A 22,841-nucleotide genomic window follows, 5' to 3' on the forward strand; every position below is an offset into this window, starting at 1 on the left:
CATTAACTTCAGTAGATTTTGGAGTCATCACTAAATTAAACATGCTAAATGCATTCACTACTGTTGCTGGCTTGTATCTATATTAATTGGTAGTTAACTATAAAAAAGAAAAAAGACCAGATGCAGATAGCAATGATTGTTTTATAATCTATGAAGTAGGTAGTGTTTTTACTGAACCAATAAAACTATTCTCATCAATTCTGTTATTTTACTTGTAAAAGGGATGACTTGTCTCTGGAAAACAATATTTCAAAAATATATTAATTAGATCAATAAAATAATGTCATTTTAATTGTAATGCAAATACTCCCTTGTTTTAAGCAAAGTCAAAGCATTATTAAGATTTTAGCATTTAGTATATTGATGGCATATTTTTTCCACACAGAGGCATAGCACATATTTTAACTTAAAGTGAATAAGTGAATAATACTAATATAGTGTGCAATATGTATACTGTATGCATATGGATATGGTTCTTGCCCAAATGCTTTGATCTCTGGTTATTTTTATCATGTATTTTTAGAAAGTATGTGATGAATTCTATAACATGAATATAGTGAGAAATAGTGTCTGTGTTCCCACTTACATGTAAAAAGCCTTTACAGCCCATCTTAAAGCAAATGTATGTATACATCTATAAAGTAATTGATAGGGTAGCAGGGGAAGTGTGTAGTTTAAGCAGTAACATGTAATGGTATTGTCTACTTTCCAATTGCTTTTTGGAAAAAAATACAACAAGCAAAATCAAGTGCCAAATTTGTATTAATTTAGAATAGAAGACCAGTATTTATTTCTGATCAAAACACTAAAATTCCTGCTCAACAGAACATAGCTGAGTCCAGAATTAATTAATATATTGCATAAGAATGCTGTAGTCAAAGCAAAAGCGAGGTTTTTTCCTTCATGCAAGGCAATAATTAACCACAATGTGGCCAGGCATCAGCTGAATTTTTTAAACTGTAAGCTTGGTGGGGCATTAGGAAAAACAGCACTTAACTTATAAAAGTAAACTCTATTAAAAGGAATATACACTATGTCGTATTTCTGTGTTGCCCTTACATGATCAACATCACTGAATCTCATTTGTTCCTTAGAAACTTTATTAGCCAGGGAGATAAGGGATTTTCTTAGGAAAAGAGATACTGACTGAAAAGACTGGTAACTGACCACCCTGATTCTTTAAAAATTATATAAAATGGTATTTTTTTACTATGATTTTTTGTTGATGATCTTAGAATGTAACATCTCAATTGACAGGCTTTATTAGTAATCATGATTTTTAAAAATGATACCGAAAAGCATAAACAGGTGGAGCTCCTATTTCTTGGACACAATACAATCCCACATCAGAGTAATGTTAAAAGATTGTATGTCTTGAAAAAAATCCATAGGTGCTACACTGGACACCTGTGACAGAACTTTGGCAATTCAGGTCCCCCAACTAAAACATTTCAATAAGCTCATATTCCAGTAGCCACAAAAATCTGTTGCATGTCCGGATTTATTTAGAATTCTTTGAACTGGACAGCTCCTGAAGCAACCAAACTTTCTTATCGCTTCGGCATACCTGGGAGACCCACAAGTCTGTGACAAAATCAGAAGGCCTCTGATCTGGTGGGCATGCTGACTTCCTTCTGGCTTCATACTACAGCTCTGTGTAGCCAAGAACCCCTACACATAGAAGGCAACTAAAAAAGAGGAGGGGTTCTCTTTTTCTTCCTTGCCTCTCCTTCCTAAGCAGCCTGTGTCTGGGCAGCAATGGTGCCTATTGCCCACCAAGTCTTTGTGTTTCCAACCATGTCACAGGCCAGTGACTACACATGAAATGGTCCCCCTTTCTGTTTGTTGCCCAGGCTCTGTCTCTCACTGTACAGATATTTGAGGTATATTTACGCCCTCTTCTATGAGTGGAAATAAGAAAGTCACTCTTGTAGTCTTTTCCCATTCTCCAGTTTTAGCATTTACTCATCTCTTGACTTGTGTACCTAACACCCATGAACCGAGTTTAAAGCCCTTCTTGTTAGGTTAGTGGTCTGTTTACAAATGCATTCCCTCCTTCTGAGGGAAAGGGTCATCATAACTGGTGATCATAAGAGCTTGTTTTGAAATTAATTGGCCTGTCATTGAGCATATTTGTAAAGTCTCTTCTCATTGTTGGACAGAATCCTACATCAGTCTGTTTTAGAGTACTGAAGCAACCTGTCTCTTGTCCTCTCCCTGTTGTAAAAACTGATGGCAGATAAGAATGAAAGAAGCCTTTCTGTTTTTTCCATTAAGAGGTAATTAACCAAAGCCTTCAATGCTAATTACCTTCTGCAGATTCCAAGATGTGTACATAGTCATGGAAGATATTAATTGATGTATATAGCAACAACAACAACAAAACCAGTACATACAAAGTTCCCCAAGCCTCACAAGATTAGTTAACTGTAGGATCATGCTGGGATGGAAGTGGCGAGAGTTTTGCAGATGGGAGTGAGAGACAAACTACTGACCAGCTAATGTGACCTTGTTAGGGGGCTGCAATCTTGCCCTAGGGTAAATGTAGGGACTTAATTTAATTCAGAAGGCTGCAGTAGAAGGGTACTTGCACACTCTCGCTGACACCTCCTGATCCTAGATGCAGAACCACTTTTCCCATCATTTAGCTCCCAGGACTCTCTTTTTCCTAACTCTCTACCCTATCCAGACTTCTTACGCCCCTCTAGGAATCTTGGTCCTCTGCAGTTTGTGCACAGAAAAGAGTCCAGCTTTGTATCAGCAATCTGCTGAGGCGAGGCAGGAATTTCATTAGCAAGAAGGAAATACTGTGGTCTGCTTTTAACCTTCCCCTTCTGCTTTTGGAGCAAAGAGGCTTGCTTACTCTCACATGAGCTGCTCCAGTGAAAGGGACCCAGTGTGGACAAGGTAGGCAGAGAGTACATGTGCTCAAGACTGGTATTGCCAGTAAGTGAGATAATGCTAATTAGTGCATAATAATCTTAGCATTGCATGATATTGCCTACATTTACAGTACATGCTAGCATGATAGTGTCATGCTGGCCACCACATGTCTGCCCGAAGAAGCAGCTGGAACATCCATCGGTTCTACAGAATAGCTCCAGTGGAAACTGCCATCAGGAGGGCAGGTCCTCTGGGATCCTAGGACAGTCTGCTAAACGAGGAGGAGAGATCAAAGCTGTATTGTTTCTGGGAAATCTCTATGTCTATGAAAAAGATAGAGCATATATGTGTAGTTATTATAACTATTAAGCCCTCTCAATGTCTGGGAGAACAGACACCAGTGCCAAAGATAGACCAGTGCCATGCTTCAGAACAGGAAGTCTAAGAATTTCCTCCTATGAATTAGTCAGAAACACTGCTCTTCTGATGTTTGGACAGTGATATTATCAACTTAATGATCTTTTTATAAGTTAAAGGTATATGCATTGAGATACTGATATCTGAACAATTACACAGATAATAGTTTTGCAGTTGTCTTTTATTACAAATAATTATTCTAGAGATCATTTCACTATTGCTTGGAAAACATTAAATAATTGTTCTACAATTTTCTTAGCTGTTGCAGTTCAGATATGAGGCCTTCCTTTTAACAGCTAAATTCATAATACTTTGACTAAAGAATCTCATCAGGAATAAACTACCAGTCTACATCCCCATCAAGTTCAGAATCACCAAGTCTAGAGCTGGAAAAACTTTTACATCTTGTCTGGAACAGTGCAAGCCAAAGATGGTCACTGTACAACAGTTGCTAATGATTTGAATTTTCATACATGTATAAACTATTTAAATTCATGTGGCTATTTGGGTATAGTTGTATGACTGGAAAATATTTTAGCCCAGAAAAATATAACTTCCGATTGGTATAGAAGGTTTTTTAAATAACCTATTCTTTTCCTCTCTGTTGCTCAAACTGAGTTCTCAAGCTGGCTAATATGCAGTGCTATTTTATTTTCTGAAAAATTCACAAAAAGACAGCTAAGACTAGATTTTTTATTTTAAGCTTCCATGTAGACAATTGTTGTAGATGACCAAGGGGATCACACAATTGCAAACATACAGGAAGCTTATTCCAAAGGCAAGAATGAAAAGGGACAGTGCTCTGTACTAGAGCTAATGAGTGGAGATGGGGTTTCTTATCACAGTGCTGCCTGAGAACCTGTTCAAAGCCACTGAGAAAATGCCAAAGGCAGGATTTTAAATTTATATGGCAAAACCCAAACTAATTCTGTCATAATGAAAACACCATTAGTTTATATAAGTATAAACCTTATATATACATATTCGTAATGTTTATCACAGTGAAAATGCAGCATGTTCTGTTTGTCTCTAGTATTTGTCTGCAAATAATTTCCAAAGCAGTTCCATTATTTGCAAATATTAAATATTTGTAAAATACTACAGGCTAATTATTTGTGCATAATTCATTTTAGTATTCACCATTTGTGGCTGAGCAATTAGATGCTTACCCATTGGGGGAATCTAATTTAATATGTTTTAAAAATTGCTTTGCTGAGTCAGAGCTCAGCTATTATAACCTTTTTAATTGGAAAATAATGGAGAATAAATTATGACTGCTGCTTAATGCCACCTTGTAATTACTGAATAAAACGTAGGGATATTTAAATGTTGTTCTAATTGAATATCAATCACTGAAATCTTTTTAAATGCCAAATAATATGATCTTTGAACATCAATGAGCAAAATAGTTTATTCAGAAATAATATACATCTCTGTCATTGTTGAGCTGATTATAATACTAATCTATACTAATAAATTAATTTAATTCCCAGCCCTTTCAAAATCCTTTAAATAATGTCATATCTGGAATTTAGAAATGCTTATTTTAATATAACTAAATATTTTTTTATTAATAGTGGAATGAGTCAACCTTTGCAATTACTAAATGCAGAAGTTTTAGATTATACTGAAAATCTTTAAAAAAAAATTACAAAGACAATTTTCAACTTAAGCAGGTTTATTAATGCTTTCAATCTCCCTTAGGCCATTCTTGTGTTAAAACCATTTTTTTGAATTTAAAGAAACTACCCAGATACAAAAATTTAATGTAAACAAATGTCTACGTTTGAGGCGATGTTGTGGTTTATGAAATATCAATGAGAGCAAAGTAATGCTCCCTTGGAAGAAAACAAAACCAAAGATTTCATCAGGTACCAGGGTATCATTTTAAAAATGGCTGGTAAGGTGAGGCAAGGAAAGGCTGGAGACAGGATCTGATGTCTACTCATGCTGAAGGAAATGGGCTTTTTGCCATTAACTGTGAATGGTGAATATCATCAAGCTGTTTCATACTACATCAGCAGCAGAAGCTTTTTCATGTGCTTTCAGAACCCGCTATATACCCAAGATAGCTAGCCTTAAAAACACATGTAAACAACAATATTAATTGACTTTTAACTGTAAAGCTTATTCAGAAGTTTAAACAGAACTTCCGGGTTCTATTAACAAAATAGATTTTTTCTTTGTAAACTGAAAGGTGATCAAAGAATTGCCATATATATAGCACTGTATACCGAGCATCAGTACTACCTAATGAGTGGTAGTTATTAATTCTTCTTATTAAATTAGATTAACTAAGATAAACTAACATAGTGCTAAACTGGAATGTCACACAAGTTTACAGATTAAAGTTGCAAAATAAAAAAACATGTCTACAGTGGTTAAATCAGACAGAGAAGTCAAGTAGACAGAAAGCTTCTTCATAGTTAGATTGCAATGACTAAACATTTAGGCACTGATATCTGCACATTTACTGGAAATTATGTCAGAAGTCATTCATTGTTCAGGTCTAAGCAGTTTTCCAAAAGTTTGAAATAGTCAGATTTGACTTTGTTGTGGTTTGCATTTTGTAAGGGATGGTTTCCAAGAATATGGTATTATTTTGTAGAAGAGTGACTTAAAATATAGATCTCCAGTTAGTGTCTAGCTGATAGATCTGATACTGACTTACATTCAGAAGTTTCTGACAATTTTAAAATGTAATAATATAAACCAGTACCAATATTGCCAGCTGAGTGTCTTCCCACACAAAAAAATGCATAGAATATTATTTGTATATGATAAGTGATGATGATGGCTGTTATCCTAAAAATCATGCCCTTTTTTTTCCAGTCTAAAACATATATGTGCAGTTGGCAAGGAGATACACTGTGTTTCACAATTGACTTTGCTCTGGGATTTACCTGTTTTGACAGTAAAACAAAGGTAAGAGGAAGAAGAAAAGAAAACATAACTCTGTTTTATTTTACTGTTACTGAAGTTACCGGTATCCATAATTTTTTATGTTGATCAGTAATGGTAATTTTTTTATGATGATGTTGACTATTTCTTCCTGAAATGTACTGTACTTTTTTTTTTATATAGAACTACTGAAATGTAGTTAATTTGGGACTTGGAATGGACAATTATAGTTGTGTTTTACCATGTAAAGATAAATTTTGGAGAAAGACATAAAAAAAAGTAATTTCCTTTTCAAGTAATAAAAGCAAAGGAATGTTATATTTAACAGGGAACTTGGTTTCTTATAATGAAGAAATGTCAAGATTTTTAAAAGATTACCAGTCATGAAAAAAGTGAAGTGTCACATGATTCTATGCATTTGGAAGCTACAGATGTAAAATAGGATTAATTATTCTTCCATCATAAGAAATTTAGGCCATGTCTAAAATAAACAGAACAAGGGCAAATGCATTTCAAAGTCATAATCTATAAGATTAGATTCACTTATATGGCAAAACAGTGGCTATATATAAAGTGCCTACAGGGGAAGTTTTATGATACATGCCAACTTCCAAGCCCTGTCTGTAATTCTACTATTTTGTATATAATTTAATGATAATTTAAGTTATTCTAAATGGATTTATACATTTGTTTGCCTGTAGAAGTAAACACACATAAAAAAAATGTTTCTGCATTAATAGAGCTGTATATTATAAGATCTGTCCTCTGAAATGTGGTCTTCAAACTGAAAGGAATCTTTAAATATATATTAAAGAAATTCAGTCAGTCATTTTGAGTTAAAAGGAAACATACAGCATTTTGAAATATTGACACAGGATCTAGTATTTGTGTGTTGGTATTGTGGGGGTTTGGGGCCAAAATGCACGAGTTTATGGAAATCTCTGTGCATAGAAATGATGACCAAGATCATTGTTATTTGAAAATTTAGACTAATTGCATTAAGTGCGGTATTCTATGAGGCAGGAGAATTTCAGGAAATACATTTGCATACTTTTCTCTGCCTCAGGTGATACTGCATTCTGAAATTGCTTTTTGCACAATTGTACACATTTTGCGCGTAGCCACAAATTAAGTATAAAAAGTAATCTCATTAATTTAGACTATAGAAAATGTTTCTTTTAAATGTGAAAATTGATTGGGTGTATTCCCACCTTAAAATTATGAACTTCTCTATTGATAGGACTTTGAGCCACAGTGCCTACCTTCAGTAATGATGATGAGGAAGATTTAGATCAACCTTTGTTACTTACCTAAGGAGAAATACAGAATACCATCAGATAGATTGATTATGTTGTTAAACTGAAAAAATTCTGAAGAGCTCAAGTACATTTACTGTTCAGTACTGTAAGAGATGGAGATGTCCTCTGCATCCGCAAGCCTCAGCGAGGCAGTAATGTGGCTTTCACAGTTCATCTGGCTTGCTATAATTATCAGCTGGAGTTGACTGTGTTGCCCTATACGCATGACTTTTACAGAATATTTCCTACCAACACTGAAAAGATGGTTTAAGTGGTCAAGTGGTCAAGCAATTAACAGTTTGTTAGGGACACAATTTTGCTTTCTTTTTCTTTTTTTTTTCTTTTTTTTTTTTTTTTTTGCGATAATGAATTTCAATTTAAAGTCACCTATTGATGCAAAAAAATGTTCTTACATCACAGCAGATGTTCATACAGGCTTATTAAAATAATGACCAGTCCCCTGTCTGCTCTATGACTCTAAGCCTGGATCTCAAATTTTGGGTGACCAGCTCAAGTACTCATTAAAAAATGTTCTTTTTTTATAGTCTGTAAAACAATATAAAAAGGTCTTTTCTTATTACAAATGATGAAATAGAAAGGACAAGAACTTTTGCTTAGTAGCGTGGTGAGTTGACCCCAGGTGCCCACCAAAGCTGCTCTATCACTCCCTCTCCTCCGCTGGACAGGGAAGAGAAAATGTAACAAAAGGCTTGTGGGTTGAGATAAGGATAGGGAGAGATCACTCAGCAATTACCGTCATGGGCAAAACAGACTTGACTTGGGGAAAATTAATTTATTACCAATCAAATCAGAGAAGGGTAATGAGAAATAAAACCAAATCTTAAAAACACCTTCCCCCCACCCCTCTCAGGCTCAACTTCACTCCTGATTTGTCTACCTCTTCCACCTGAGTGACCCAGGGGGATGGCACATGGGGGTTGCAGTCACTTCATCACATGTTGTCTCTGCCACTCCTTCCTCCTCAGGGGGAGGACTCCTCACACTCTTTCCCTGCTCCAGCATGGGCTCCCTCCCACACAAGACAGTCCTCCACAAACTTCTCCAACATGAGACCTTCCTACAGGCTGCAGTTCTTCACAAACTGCTCCAGCACCCCTTCCACAGGGTGCAGCCCTTCAGGAGCAGACTGCTTCATCGTGGGTCCCCCATGGGGTTGCAAGTCCTGCCAGCAAGCCTGCTCCAGCGTGGGCTCCTCTCTCCATAGGTCCAGGAGCTTGCTCCAGCACAGGGTCTCCAATGGGTCACAACCTCCTTCAGGCATCCACCTGCTCCAGTGTGGGGTCGTCCACAGGCTGCAGGTGGAGATCTGCTCCACCATGGACCTCCATGGCCTGCAGGGATACAGCCTGTCTCACCATGGTCTTCACCATGGTCTGCTCTGGTGCCTGGAGCACGTCCTCACTGCCCTTGGTGTCTGCAAAATTGTTTCTCTCACATATTCTCACTCTTCTTCCTAGATGCAATAGCACAGTTGTTTTGTTTTTGTTTTTTTTTTTTTTTTCCCCGCTTCTTAAATATTATCCCAGAGGGGCTACCACCGCTGCTGATGGGCTCAGCCTTGGACAGTGGTTGGTCCATCTTGGAGCTGGCTAGCATTGGCTGTGTCTGACATGGGGGAAGCTTCTAGCAGCTTCTCACAGAAGCCACTACCTGTAGCCCCCCTCTCACTACCACAACATTGCCATGGAAACTCGACACAAGGAGTTCAGGTGTCTTTTTCAAAATTCTTTTCTAGAACAGTTTGGGGGGATTCTTAAACTTATTTGAAAGAATTACTTCATTTTTCACATGTTCTTTTCGAGGCTCATCATGGGCTTAACTCATTCAGTTTTTACCGTTTTGGGCCCATCACAAAGATACTCTTGTGTCCTGCAGCTCCTTTATATCTGATTGCAGAGATTCTTATCTTGTTGGCTTGGTTGGTTCATTTTCCCCATCCTGTGCTTCCAGATGTTCATCCAACATAAAGGGATCCCAAAGTGCGCATTTTCTTCCACCTTCCAGACCCATCTACTTCTCTTCTTTTCCACTCTGTGTCAACTGTTGAGAGAGATGATGGCTCCAGCAATGCCTATTATTGCTAAAGTGTTCCTAAGTTCTTGTTTCACCTCCACCCTAGCAGATATATTTTATTGTGAATATTCTTCTATCCTATTTAGATCCAAACTCATTTAAGCTTTAAATACTTTTCAGGTGGTCTAATTAGTCCCTCTGGAGCCAGTTAAAACCTGTTCATGAATGTAAAGTTTAAGCACCATCACAATGCTGTAGCTTAGTTGGGTTTTTCTTCATCTGTTATATTTGTTTAGGAAGTCAATGACATTTATGTCTGCAGGGAACCAGGAGATGGAATCAGGCTTTTTGTGTCTTCTGTAAACACTTTTTTATTTATAGGGCACTCCCTTTCAAACTATGAGTGGGGTTCTGAAGACCACTGCTAACACTGGTCTACATGAAAAAATATTTAGAAATGAGGTTTATGGGAAAATAAGACGTAGTGAACTTATTGTGTTTCCTCAGCAGTGTCCAGGGGCTGAATCACATTTCAACATCTGAATAGAATTTTCATTAAGATTACAGGCATTAAGGAAACATCAACAGGAAGTCCAGATCCAAGTTGTTATCTTGTGGTTTTTTTACTTACACATTTTCAAGCAATCAATAGAAAACATTCAGATAAATACAGAAAATTACATTGTATTCAAAAATAATTTCCTAATATTTGTTTTTAAAAGTATCTTGATAACTATTAAAACATCCTTGTCAATTTAGGATTTGCCAACAGTAGTAAAGATGCCATGTTATCATGTGCAATGTTTATTGCCCTAATGCTTTATCTTAATACATAATCGTTGATCATCAATCTGTAGTTCTAGGTAATAGTGTGTAACAGAATCCTTAATCAAATTTCTCACTCTTTAGAATGTGCTGTGGAGGTATAAATTCTCTCAGCTCAAAGGTTCTTCAGATGATGGGAAAACAAGAGTAAAGCTGCTTTTTCAGAATCTAGACACCAAACAAATTGAGACAAAGGTAAGCAACATCCTCTTTCTCAGTTTAGTAAAAATGAGGTGGAATTACTATCAAAGCATCAAAAATTCCATTTACTACTGCATATGCATATGGTGAACTCCACATCACAGTTTATTTTCCTGTACTCTAGGAACTGCACAATAAAAGGAAGTGATGTAGTATCTATAGATTTATTACACTATTTGTGCAAGCCTGTTACTGAGTTGTGTTATGATGGTGGTTTACTGTTCCAGAAAGATGATTTCTATGAAGTTGTTTAGTCAATCTATAATATATATAATATATATATAATATATATAATATATATATATTTTTAAAGGGTAAAGGAAAAATAAAACTATTTAAATGCTGAATACATTTTTAAACTGCTACACAGTAGACTTACAATTTTAAGAAAATATGTGTTTAAGGTTTACCAATAATGTAAAATACTGTGTAACATTTATTAGCTTAAAAAAGGGAATATTCTTGCAAGAGGCCAAGCAATTCCTGAAACCTGTTGGTTCTACTGTGAATTAAGAGCACTCAGTGATTTGCAGGATCTGGAATTAAGCCATGGAGACATCCAGTTGTGACTATAGATGAGACATTATTGGTGTCTCTTTTTTCTTTTTTTGTCTAGAAATCATCAAATAAAATTGTGAAAATTAGAATTCAGATTCCCAACTGAACTTCAGCAATTTCTAGTTAAGGACTGTAGTTTGAATCATCATCTGGAGGTTTGGCTTTAATGCCTTAATCTGCACTGATTCTACCCTGTGATCCCAAGCTTCATGCTGAATAGATAAATAAAGATATAATGTTTCAATCATGCAGTTTTAAAAAGAATGAGAACTTTGATGTGGTATGACCAAGAAGAGGAAGATAAGAGTGAGGTTCATCTGCAATTTGGTGCACAAAAGCCAATGGAAACAACAGAAAAATATCTGAAGACCTAGGAAAATTCTCATATAGTCTTACCTGGGGTTGTACAGGTAAAAGACACTTATAAAGTGATACTTTTCTATACTTCCCATACACAAAGGTGTATACATTACCTATCCTTCTAATGTTTAAAAAGTTGTCAGAAGAAAATTTCTAACTTCCCTCATTTATCATAAAGTTACAACAAATTCAATATGTCTTTCTTTGTACTTCTATATTAGTAAATTATTCAGTATGCCATCAGCAAATTTAACATGAGTTTTCTGCTGGCTCTACTGTAAAAGATATTATAATCCGTTGCAAAAGTTACAGTACTGCAGTAACTTGACTATAGTAGCAGGTCATTTCCACATCATCTCTCACATAGACCTCGGAGACAGAAAAGGACTATCTCATCATTTTGTATGTGATCATCTGTTTCAGAGAGCTCCCATAACTTGTTCCAGGTCAGAAAGGATGTCCTGGTTGGGGCTGGCCTAGAGTTCCCGTTGGTCTGGCAGCGGAAGGAGCTGCAGCCCCCTGAGACCCCAGGGGCTCCCCAGGTCCCAGTGCCCTCACCTGTGTGCGGGGGCGGGGGGAGCACAGCTGGAGGGCTGGGCCCCGATTGGCCGATAGTCCGTGTCATGTGACACTGTGCTCACTATATAAAGGCAGGAGTGGGCAGGGAGGGGCTCTCACTTCTGTGAGTGTGGCTGTGGGGCCTTGGTGTTGGGGATCACCAGCTGGGAGCAGGTGGGTGTTGGTCAGTGGGTGGTGAGCAGCTGTATTGTACATTACCTGTTGATGCCGCTGTCAGCGTGTTATTCTGTCACTGTTATTAAACTGTTTTTATCTCAACCCGCGAGTCTCCCTTTGTCCCTCCGATTCCCTCCCCATTCCCAAGTGGGGGGAGGGTGGGTGAGTGACTGCGGGGCATTTAGCTGCTGAGTAGGCTCAAATGATGACACAGGAAGATTGTACTGGTGCAAAAACCATAATCTGAATCCAAATCTGTGTACTAATTCATTAGATAATCCATGTGTGTGATTGTCCAAGGGCTCCAATTCCATTGCTTTAATCCTGGATCATTCCTCTTTCTGCTGTGGTAAACTCTTATTTTTTTAAAATTTTATTTTACTTTTATTTCTGTGCTCACTTCAATTGTTTTTAATTGGTTTTACCTGTATTTTACTCTTTAGATAGAAAAACTGTAAATTTTAGCATTTTAATGAAAATTTGATTATCTGTAAAATAATAGTAAAATTGAGTCCTAGTGATAATTTTACATCAAATTTTATCAAGGAGACAGATTTGTTAAAACACAAAAAATTATTCTTTTGCATAGCTCTAATGAAAACACCTTGTAATTGGCAAAGCTCTGATGAATATTTGTGAGGTACCTTGAAATTAACAGATGGAAGATGATACGTGATCTGTTAATACAAAATTCTAAGTATGTATGTACCTAAATGTACATATGAATTTTAAATGTTGGAAGAGCCCAGGAAACGTTTATTAAATGTCAGAGGAAAGGCTGATATTATGTAGGTGAGGATTTATCAGAATTTCAGTGACTATACCCTTTACCACTGCCTCTGCAATGTGCTGAGTACCCATTAGGATTTCACATTAAATGGGACTGGCTTACAGCTGCACAGCCTCTCCACTTCAAATAAGTGGTATAAATGTTCAGGTATATGCCTACCACCTATATGATTTTATTTCTTAGACCTCAGAGTTACAGACTAGTCGGGAAATAACCAACACTAATACCCATAGTGTAGTACAGTATCTGCCTCAGCTTATTGTACTGAAAGAGATTTCATAGAGCCAGATGGTGCTGTATGGTGAAATGCAGCCAATAATGAGAAACAGAAATCGTCATCAAATAATAGAAATTTAATTTTTCCTGAATAAATGAGCCACTACATGTGAAATAAAGCTTGATACAGATGACTGATGTTCACTTGGCAGTAAACAGTACTGTTAAGGTTGCAAAAGAATTTTCTGAATTATGTCTAACTTTATATGCTTATCAATTCTTACACAAAAAAATCACATTTGGGAATTCTGGTTTTGCATCTTGGTGAATAGTTAGAGATGTTGTTTTTTTCTCCTTCTATAAATTCTAAGCTGAGTGCTTCTTCCTGTGAACTTCAGTTTTAGATGAAGAACAGTACATTTTTCCATTTCAAAAGTTTTCTGTTTGAAGGAGCTAATAAGGCCTAGATTCATGTCAGTTGTTTCTCCTTCAGGTCCTTCATATTCCCTATGACTTCTCCTCATAGTTTCCTACTTCAGTATTTCCCTGAATTTACCCTGCCTTTAAGACTTCCAGTAATAACTCCTCTTCAACTCCTTGAAATATCCCAAAAGTCATTACAATGCATTCATATCACTTTCAAGTCTATATTTTTATCCAGCCTGACAATGGGGAAAAAAGTTGTTGCAGCTGGTTTGTAGGTATGTGTATATTATCTGGTTAGATAACCCATGTATAGTGGGTGGCCAAGGCAGAAAAGGACAATGCTCTCCCTGCCTTCCCTTCCCTGCAGGGTGGTAACAGGACCTGCCAATCCCTGCCAACAACTTGTGCCACACTTCTAGAAATTCAGCTCCTTTGAGGTGTCTACCTCTTCGCCAAATAGGGTAAAAATTGCTCACATGCACACATATGTGATTTCATCACTTAGTTTCTGTAGGAAATCAGACTTATTGTTTGTAGGAGAGACTTAAAAATTATGAAATTGCAATATAACATGTAAATGGAACTATATGGAGTAGGTCTGTGACTGTTTTGAACGGGGGAGGACAGTGGTTGATTATAAAGTATTCCTGGATTGTGGCATTAATGCAGAGTTTGTATGGGATCAGCAGTTTGGAATTCTTTGAGCTGGAGATGCCTTTTCATATCCCTTTGGTGGGTGGCTCTTAAACCTGTGTGCTCTTCCGCCAGATGGAGCATATTGACAACACATGAGCCCCTTACACATAAGAAGTTCAAATGCAAAAAGATACTTGCTTTTGTCTTTTCTTAACAGTTTCAACTGAAAAAAAAAAAAGACATGAAAACAAGAAGAAAAAATATCTCTGAATACTTTAGTAGTAGGAGAGAGCTGAAGGCATGAAGGCAAGTAATAATTCATAGTTTACTGTGTAAACTGAGCAAATAGCGAATAAGAGGGATAGGTTACATGCTCTTTTGTTTGCTCCAGTTATCAAAAAAATGAAATTACATCCCACATTACAAGTAAGATCATGGGGTTATAAACACAAACCAGAATATGGAAGGAAGGTTATTGAAATATTTTAAATGTTAGGTTTTGCAGTGTTTCGGAGCTAGTGGAAGTTATGTTTGATAAATCCAGGTAGATGGGTAAGAAAACAGCAAGATTTTGGGTTTGGTTTTTTTGGTTTTATAGAAAAGGGGATCAAGTGGAGACATAGAGATTTACAGACTAGTCAGCCTAAATTTGATAGTAGAAAAATAACAATATAACTAAATAAACACCAAGATTGTTAAATAAATAATTTATAATTATAGAGGGAATAATAAAGTGGTGGGGAATTATCAAGGTGGATTTTTGAGAAGATACTATAGCAAAATTGCCTCATTTCCATTTTATGACAGACTAACTACTAGGAGGGAAACAATGCATGTGATCTGTTATGACTTTATGAAGGCTTAAACATAGTCCCGCACGATGTTCTTATAAATAATTTTGTTATACAGTAATTAAAGTTACTGTAAAAAAAGTTATGTGTGATTGAAAAAGAAATTCTAAAAGTAGATTCCATCATTTCCTTGCAAAATGGAAGAATATAACATACCCAGATTTGTCTGATCCGCATTCACAGATCTCTAATTTCCTGCCTGGTAGAAGTCTGAAGCTGGAGAATGCTCATTGAAAAATATGTCTTTATATAATATAAATTTTTGAAGTTAATTTTCCAATGACAAATGTGAGCAGATTTCACAGGAATAGTAGAAAGCAACCCCCTAGTGCAAAACTCATCTTCCTGCCAAATTTCAGAGTCTCAGGAGTGACTAAACCATTTTGGCTAAAATTTTCGTTTGAAAAGTAATCTGTTGCAGAGAACTGGTATGATAAATATCAGCCAAAATACTTTATATTTGGTGAAGTTGTGTATATCTTATGTACCTGAATACAGGATCCAGTACTAAGAAATTACAAGTAATCTTAATACTACTAGATATTGTTAACCTACATGACATATACCCTGAATTTTCAAAGTTGCTTTTATAAAAAAAAAAAAAAAGATTAATAGTTCCAGGATTGTATCTGAACATTTCCCCATTTCCTTTTTTTTTTCTCTCTTTTTTTTTTGTTTGTTCGTTATTTTTATACTTTGTGGAAAAGAAAAGATGAAATTATACTTTAACAATTATTTCACCCTAAGAACAGAAAGTTTATTTATCTTTCTTCTTTGGCTCTTTTACTAACTTGTTCTTAAATATTTCATTGAAAAAAGAAAGAAAAGAAATCATAGTGTTGTGAGACTATTGTGAGCCATATTGAAGCTTCAACTAAATGTTGGTCTCATACACATCTTGTCTGTTACATATGTAACTTAAGAGCCCTGCATATTTATCTGAGTGCATTCAGTATGCTTTCTTCACTGACTTCAAGCCTCAACTCTTCTGTAATTTCACAGTGATACAGTGGTATAATGTGACCTGATTTTACAATTAGACCCTGCAGCACTTTTGCAGCAAATCCTATTCTCTTTAAAACATGAGAACTTCAGGAGAGTGATCAAGGACAGGTCAGCAACTGTCTGTCTTTCTTTAGATTTATAGTATTCATCTGAGAGGATATTTATTCCACATTAGTACTGTTGAGAGATACAGCAAATTAAGGAGAGTGCAAGCAAAGCTCTCTCTTTACAGCAACATTAATCCCTAGCATCAATAAAACATAATCTAGCACTCAAGCCCTTCTGTATTTTTATTAACATGGATCTTTTGTTGCTGAAGTCTGGCAGTTTACTACTGAACATCTGGAGAGCTTGAAAAACATTTGCAAGATGATGGTAGATAAAAGTTAAGATTTTGCCTCTGTGACAGTATTGAACAGTCTGATTGTTGTTGGAAATTTATTTTAATATTTGCTGGAAAGGGTCAATTTAGTTGATTGCTCATAGACAAGTATCACCAGAACAACTTTTCAGATGGGTTTCTTGTGCATTAGCAAAGTTTGCATCTGCCAATGCAACATTTAAAAGTGTTCCAGATTTAGCAGTAGACAGTGGCATTTGGAATCACTGAAGCTGAAAGTGAAAAGCCATCTGACTCTTCCAGATCCCTGTAGAATACTGTTAAAAGACTTAAGTACAATTGATAGAGTTGCAGTTCATCTGGCACTGAATGTTGGCATCATGGATCTGGCTCTTATGCTTGCAGGATAAGAGCACCATTTTAGCTTATCCTTCTGCTCTTCATGTAAATGACACTGACAAAGAGGAGGCCAAATAAAAGTTTATAGCTGAAGAAGCTGTCATACCATAGCTAATAATTTACCTTTACATGTTTATAACAGTCTTAACAGGATGTGCAATACTAATACATTTGTTCTTCTCAAACGTGATATGGCAACCGAGCACTTGCTGAGATACAGAACTGAGTTTAGAATTTCCTTCCCTGTTTTGACTTCCATGTGAACTGGAGCTAAAGCCTACATATCCTTATCTGTTCTTTTTTTTACAGCAGATATGATTATTATTTCAATCTGATTGAAATAATATGTTGAAGAATACAGTAGTAATAGTTGTGCTCTTGTCAACATCTAATAAACACTAAGGCTTACTGATGTCCTTAAAGAAGTCATGAAAAGCACAGGGCACAATAACACTATCTGTCAGTGTCTCCATTATCTGCCTTTTATGTGATACAGGCTCATGTCTTGTTCAAATAGTGATTCAACAGCTCTCGGAAGTAATCAATAAAATTAAGTATGTGCGTGGTAATGATGCAATAGGCCTGTCAAGCTCTTTATGATATGTATTATATCCAACTCTCATGGGTGGGTGGCCGAAAGAAGAACATACATTTTTCTTACTTGGCTGTGCACATACAATGATTGAGGTCAGAGCAGTGTGCACATTTTTCATATTCTCAGTAGCAGCAGGCAGTTTTGCAGTCTTGTCCTCCCACTGCTTTATTCTAATCTTTTCTGTTCTTCTCTTGCTGCATTCCTTCTAGTGCCTTTGTTGTACTTAATCCACTTTTTAGGATACGTATAGTAAACTGAAATAACTTTGGTTATTGAAATATTAGACATGTACAGATTCTTCTAAATGCACCAAAAATAAACTGACCACCTTAATTAAAGGAAAAAGCAGCAATCACGGAAAAGGCAAGCTAGCACAAGGTGGTGTTACGTGAGGTAGAGCAAATAAAATGATCAGTTACTCTGTCATCTACCTGACCAAGTATGGGGAGAAATGTTACTTAAAAAAAAAAAAAATCGGAACAATGCATTTGTTTGAAAGAAGTGTCACTGGTGTTATTTTCTAGGAAAAATTCACATTATATTATAAACATGAAAAGGCCAAATTTCTACCTCTAAAATGCTGTTTAAGATAATCTCTTGATAAGAGACATATTGTGTCCATGTCCTCTGACTATTCAACATGTATATTTCCACAAGCCAGAAGGCCATCCTTATCTTTAACAAATCCATATTTCCAAACTAACCCCCAGTCCTCTTCCCCTTTCCCTTTTGTAATCTGCATGCAAGATATATCCACCACTGGAGCATCAGCAACCTCTATCCTGAGCCTGAACAAGTCTGTACCGCAACTTCTGCTTTGGATATACATGACTATTCCTCAAGATGTGTGCCTGTCTATCCAGCTTCAGAACTGTGAAGGCAGTCAGCACAGACATCAAACATCCTTTAAATAAAGCTCCACAGCTTTACCCACTTTTGTGGTTTCCCGGGTCAAATACTACTGTGTTAAATTGCATTTCTGGGAGCTTCTGGTGTACGAGGCCTTAGGTGAACCACACCTCTATGATATCCCCATAGCTGACCACATCTGACAGAGCCCTGCAAGATGACACCTCTAGAGCTCTGCTTCTCTTTTATGATCTCAGATGATTGCTCACCCCCACGGATAACCTAACGTAAAATAGTGAAGACATGAGAGAACACAAGAGAAGCAATGCATCTGGAAACTGTATAAGGAGTGCTGACATGCCACCTATTTGCTACTCAGTTCTATAACAACTTTCAAAACTGTCACCACTCTTGAAAATAATCCCTTTGTCTGAGGGACCTTCAGTATTAACTGGAGAAAATACAGTGTTGTCTTCACGTAAAACATAGGTCTATCAATACTGCTCTTTCAACTGTGTGTAGATTATCTTTTATAGAAATAAGAGCACATTGTTAGTATTCAAAAGGTTATTCACAATAAATTAGAGAACTTCTGTCAGATTCAGAGGGACTACTGCAGAGAACTCTCATAGAAACAGAGGACTATGCAGTAGGAGCACTGCAATGGACTGACTCCCAGTGATGAGACATTTCTGTCTTGACTCTTTCCTTATCCCAAAACTCTTCACAGAACATTATTAGAGCAGTCTGAAATCCTGCCTGCAGTCTGTGTTGGGTTACCTCTAATTGCTTATCTTGATAAACACAGAATAGAAGTGTATAAAGCCAGAGCAGAGAAGTGGAAAACTTTGTGAAGGGCTCTCTTCTCTCAGTTCGTTTGGTTGCATTCAGTCAGTGTCTTGAATGTCAGAACCTGATGTGAAATTGTTGGATGATTTCAGATGATTTTGGAACAAATCTAAGATTAATATGAGTGGTTTTATATTTTAGAATTGATTGGCTTTAAAGATGGTAATTCAGGAGATGTAAACCTTCTACTTGAGCCGAGAACTGATATACTGAACCTGTATTATTTCATATTGAGTTGTATTTCATTAATAATCATGAGTGTGTACTTCATTTTAGGTTTATAAACCCAAGACAATGAGAGTTAAATAACTGCACTATTTTTTTCCGGAAGTGTTTATATTTATTTTACGTAAATATCTACATTATATATCCACTGTCAATAAAATGTATTTTAAGAAACTTATTCCCTTACTTTCTCCATAACTATCAATCAAAATAGAAAAAGCAGGGGGTTTATGCCCCCACATAATCAGAATAAAGATTACATGGGTTTAAATGCATCAAAGGATTTTAACCAACATTCATGCTCCATTTTTCTTTCACAACGAGATCTAATTTTGAGTATGAGGCCCAAATGATTACTTCAGCAACCAAGTGCCAGTTATTAACAGCTACCTAAGTGCTTAGTTTGATACAAGTTCTCTAGAGATTTTTCTTCTTTCAGGATTATTATTTCTTAATTTGTTGACTAGCAAGCATGTAAAAGCAGAAGTCTGAGAAAGCTTTGCCTTTTCCCTCAATGTTACCTTTGCTCCTTATTTGACTAGGTCTGAGTGATGATAAATAGCACATTCTGCTTATCGGTTATATTGATTTATGCTCCTATTTTTTTAATTAAAAGTATTTTGTGTTCGCTGTTCCGTTATAATCTTGGAAGTGTCAGTTTGTAATTTGTATTAGATATAAAATTATAATAATCTGTTTTAAATTGCTAATTATTTCAACTGTTGGAATCCAAAATGGCTATGCATTGTTTCTGAATTCAGATATTTTTTATTGGAAAGTTGTAGGAAAATCAGTCAGTAATTTCAGAGACGAATTTTTGAAGGGAAGGGGGAATCATTTCATTTACCTTAGCACATTCTCAAAGCTGTTTAACTGAGAAATTCTTGTGTTTCCACGTTCTGGAAGGAGTTAAAATTTATTTGACTGATGATGACCCACCCAAGACAAATTATTATACACATCTAAAAATCTCTGCTTACATATTCTTTGCAGGACATAGGGGCTGAAAATTGTTCTCTTAGGCTTTTGTGTGCACTGAACAAGCATTATAAGGACGACAGTTTCCTGCCCAAACTTTCTCTATTCCAAGGCTACTGTGTCTGTGAAGGTCTTTCCCTGTTGGAGAATGGCTCAGAGACAAGGGTCCTGAGCCCACCGAGCAATTGTACGATCAGAGCCTGTTCTAGGGGCTGATGCTGGGCCTCACTAGGGTTTGCCTGCAGCTGCTCGCAGCTGCTGATGCATGAAGAATGTCAAGGACGCTTCGGCCTTGTGTACCGTGGTGTGTCGAAAACAGGTTAAGGGGAATTAGAAATAGTGGCACAAGAAACTTAGTGTTATGAGAAGCTTGTGCTGTTAGCTAACTGCAAGTAGGTGGACCGTGCGAATATGACCTTTAGAGCTTAAGCCAATCACCTAGTGACTAGTAGGCATAATAATTATCGTTGTCTGTATAAATATATGTACCCTGGACCAATAAAGGGACATGTTAGTTGATGCTCTATCACCCACATTGAACCCGTCTCGGCGTGTCGTTCTTCCGCGGCTCCACATTTCCCTGTAGTTTTTATGATGTTTCATAGAAGATAAACGCATTTGTAAGGCCTGTAACACCCTGGGAAGAGCATATATTGGGAACTTGTTGAATATCATTCTATTACTCTTATTGCCCAGTAATATTGCTTATTGTCAACTTACGCTGAAGAGAGTACATGATAATTGAAAATTACATTTTTCTGAGAATAATAAATTTTCTTAGTGGGAAATAAAATCCCTGAGATAATAAACTATTTGTGCTTGATGTTGTAAAGAAACTGTGCACAATTTTTTTAAAAATCAGTAGAATCTCATCATTATAAAGTAGAGCCCTCAAATATTGTCAGGGCTCTACATTTTAAGACATTCATTAGTAGTAGAACCACTCCCACGTAGTAAATACATGACCTTTGATAGCAAAATTGTGTGATGGTGAGTTTTTTCGAGAACAGTAACCTTGAATTCTAAATATTCTGTTTGAGGTAATTTTGTTGAGAAGATACGTAAAATACTGTCATAGAGAAAATAGAAGTCCAGTGCTTTGCTTTTTGTTTAAAGACAAGCATATGGAGTGTGCCTCAGTAAACTACTATGTAGCCAACATGTTGTTGAAAACAAATGTCTTCTTCCCAAACCAAAAACTGTCCCAAGTGTCCCAACAATATATTTACCAGCTTTGGACTTTACAAAAAGTTGTTTGATGTAAATTGAACATGTTTCTTGTATTATTTTTGTTGTCATTGTATCAGAATATCACTCCATTTCTGTCTGGGGAGACTGGTAAAAATAAATTTAACATGTACAGAAGATATAAAATGTCAAGGGAATCTGAGAACTGGTTAGGAGTAACTCTGCCTTTCTTTGTGAATTGGGTCATATAAATTTCATACCCCACCATATTTCTATATGCAGGCTGTGGTGTGACTTTGCCTTAGCTTCCACCCTGCTTCTGGCCTCCCAGCTTGTTCACCTGACTCTCCTTCAGAGACTGACAAAGTATGTGTCCTACTCACCCTCCCTGGCTGTGACTTGACACTACATCATACACAAACATCCTTAACTTAACAAATACTTCAAAATACGCTGTGATATTTGGATGTTCTTGCAAGTTGAATGCTTTCATAGTCCAAGCTGAGTAAAATGCAAACAATAAAGTATCACAGAGTGAAAAATAAACTGATATGTGGCAGTGCCAGTGAACCAGGTACAGATATACATCTTATATCCTTAATATTTTTAACTTTACAGTTCCCTATAAAAATTCTAATTTTCATTTAAAGTCTGCTGCTATTTACTAAGCTGTTCTGTATTTATGTAAAGCATTTATAAACCTGGATATGAATTCACATTTTCTCTTATTTTTTTCTTTTCTTTTACTTCCTCTTTCAGGAACTTGAATTTCAGGATCTGACGGCAGTTTTACACTGTATTCATTCCTTTATAGCAGCAAAAGTGGCATCTGTGGATCCAGTATTCATAGACAGTCAGAGTATTGCAAGAAAATACATGTACAGTAACTGATATCAGATTATATGTTGTGACTATGGAAAATAAATTATTTTCTTAAAGAAAGTAGTTACTTCATGCACAATATTACAACTTTGTGATTTTATAAGTCTATAGTTGTGTTATATGTAACGTTAAGAGTTTTCACAATTCATCAAATATTTTGAATCTATGAGTTAACAAATATTAAGTCAAACTGCATCAGTTTGTCATCTTCAGCATTAATCTAAAATTCTAAGTGAATATTCATTCAGTAATGTTTGTGGTGTCATTTTGATTTCTGCTCTCATGGTCATACATACTGCCCCTTATTAGAAACATGGAATACTATTTCATAGAATCATAGAAACATAGAATGGTGTGGTTTGGAAGGGACCTTAAATATCATCGAGTGCCAACCCCCCTG

General features: G+C 36.2%; 1 protein-coding gene across 2 annotated transcripts in view; it reads left to right on the forward strand.

The window, feature by feature from the left end:
* Positions 1 to 22,568, forward strand: part of SNTG2 (syntrophin gamma 2) — a 280,675-nt gene extending 258,107 nt beyond the window's left edge. For both annotated transcript variants that reach the window (XM_042803276.1, XM_042803277.1), the window contains 3 exons: positions 6,133 to 6,225; positions 10,443 to 10,553; positions 22,319 to 22,568. In XM_042803276.1, coding sequence (XP_042659210.1) covers positions 6,133 to 6,225; positions 10,443 to 10,553; positions 22,319 to 22,450 — 336 coding nt within the window. In that variant the 3' untranslated portion in view covers positions 22,451 to 22,568. The remainder of the gene's footprint in view (positions 1 to 6,132; positions 6,226 to 10,442; positions 10,554 to 22,318) is intronic.
* Positions 22,569 to 22,841: the final 273 nt, after the last annotated feature.

This window comes from Tyto alba, unplaced genomic scaffold, assembly GCF_018691265.1.
Source record: "Tyto alba isolate M040663 unplaced genomic scaffold, T.alba_DEE_v4.0 Super-Scaffold_40, whole genome shotgun sequence".
In the NCBI taxonomy this organism is placed as follows: Eukaryota; Metazoa; Chordata; class Aves; order Strigiformes; family Tytonidae; genus Tyto; species Tyto alba.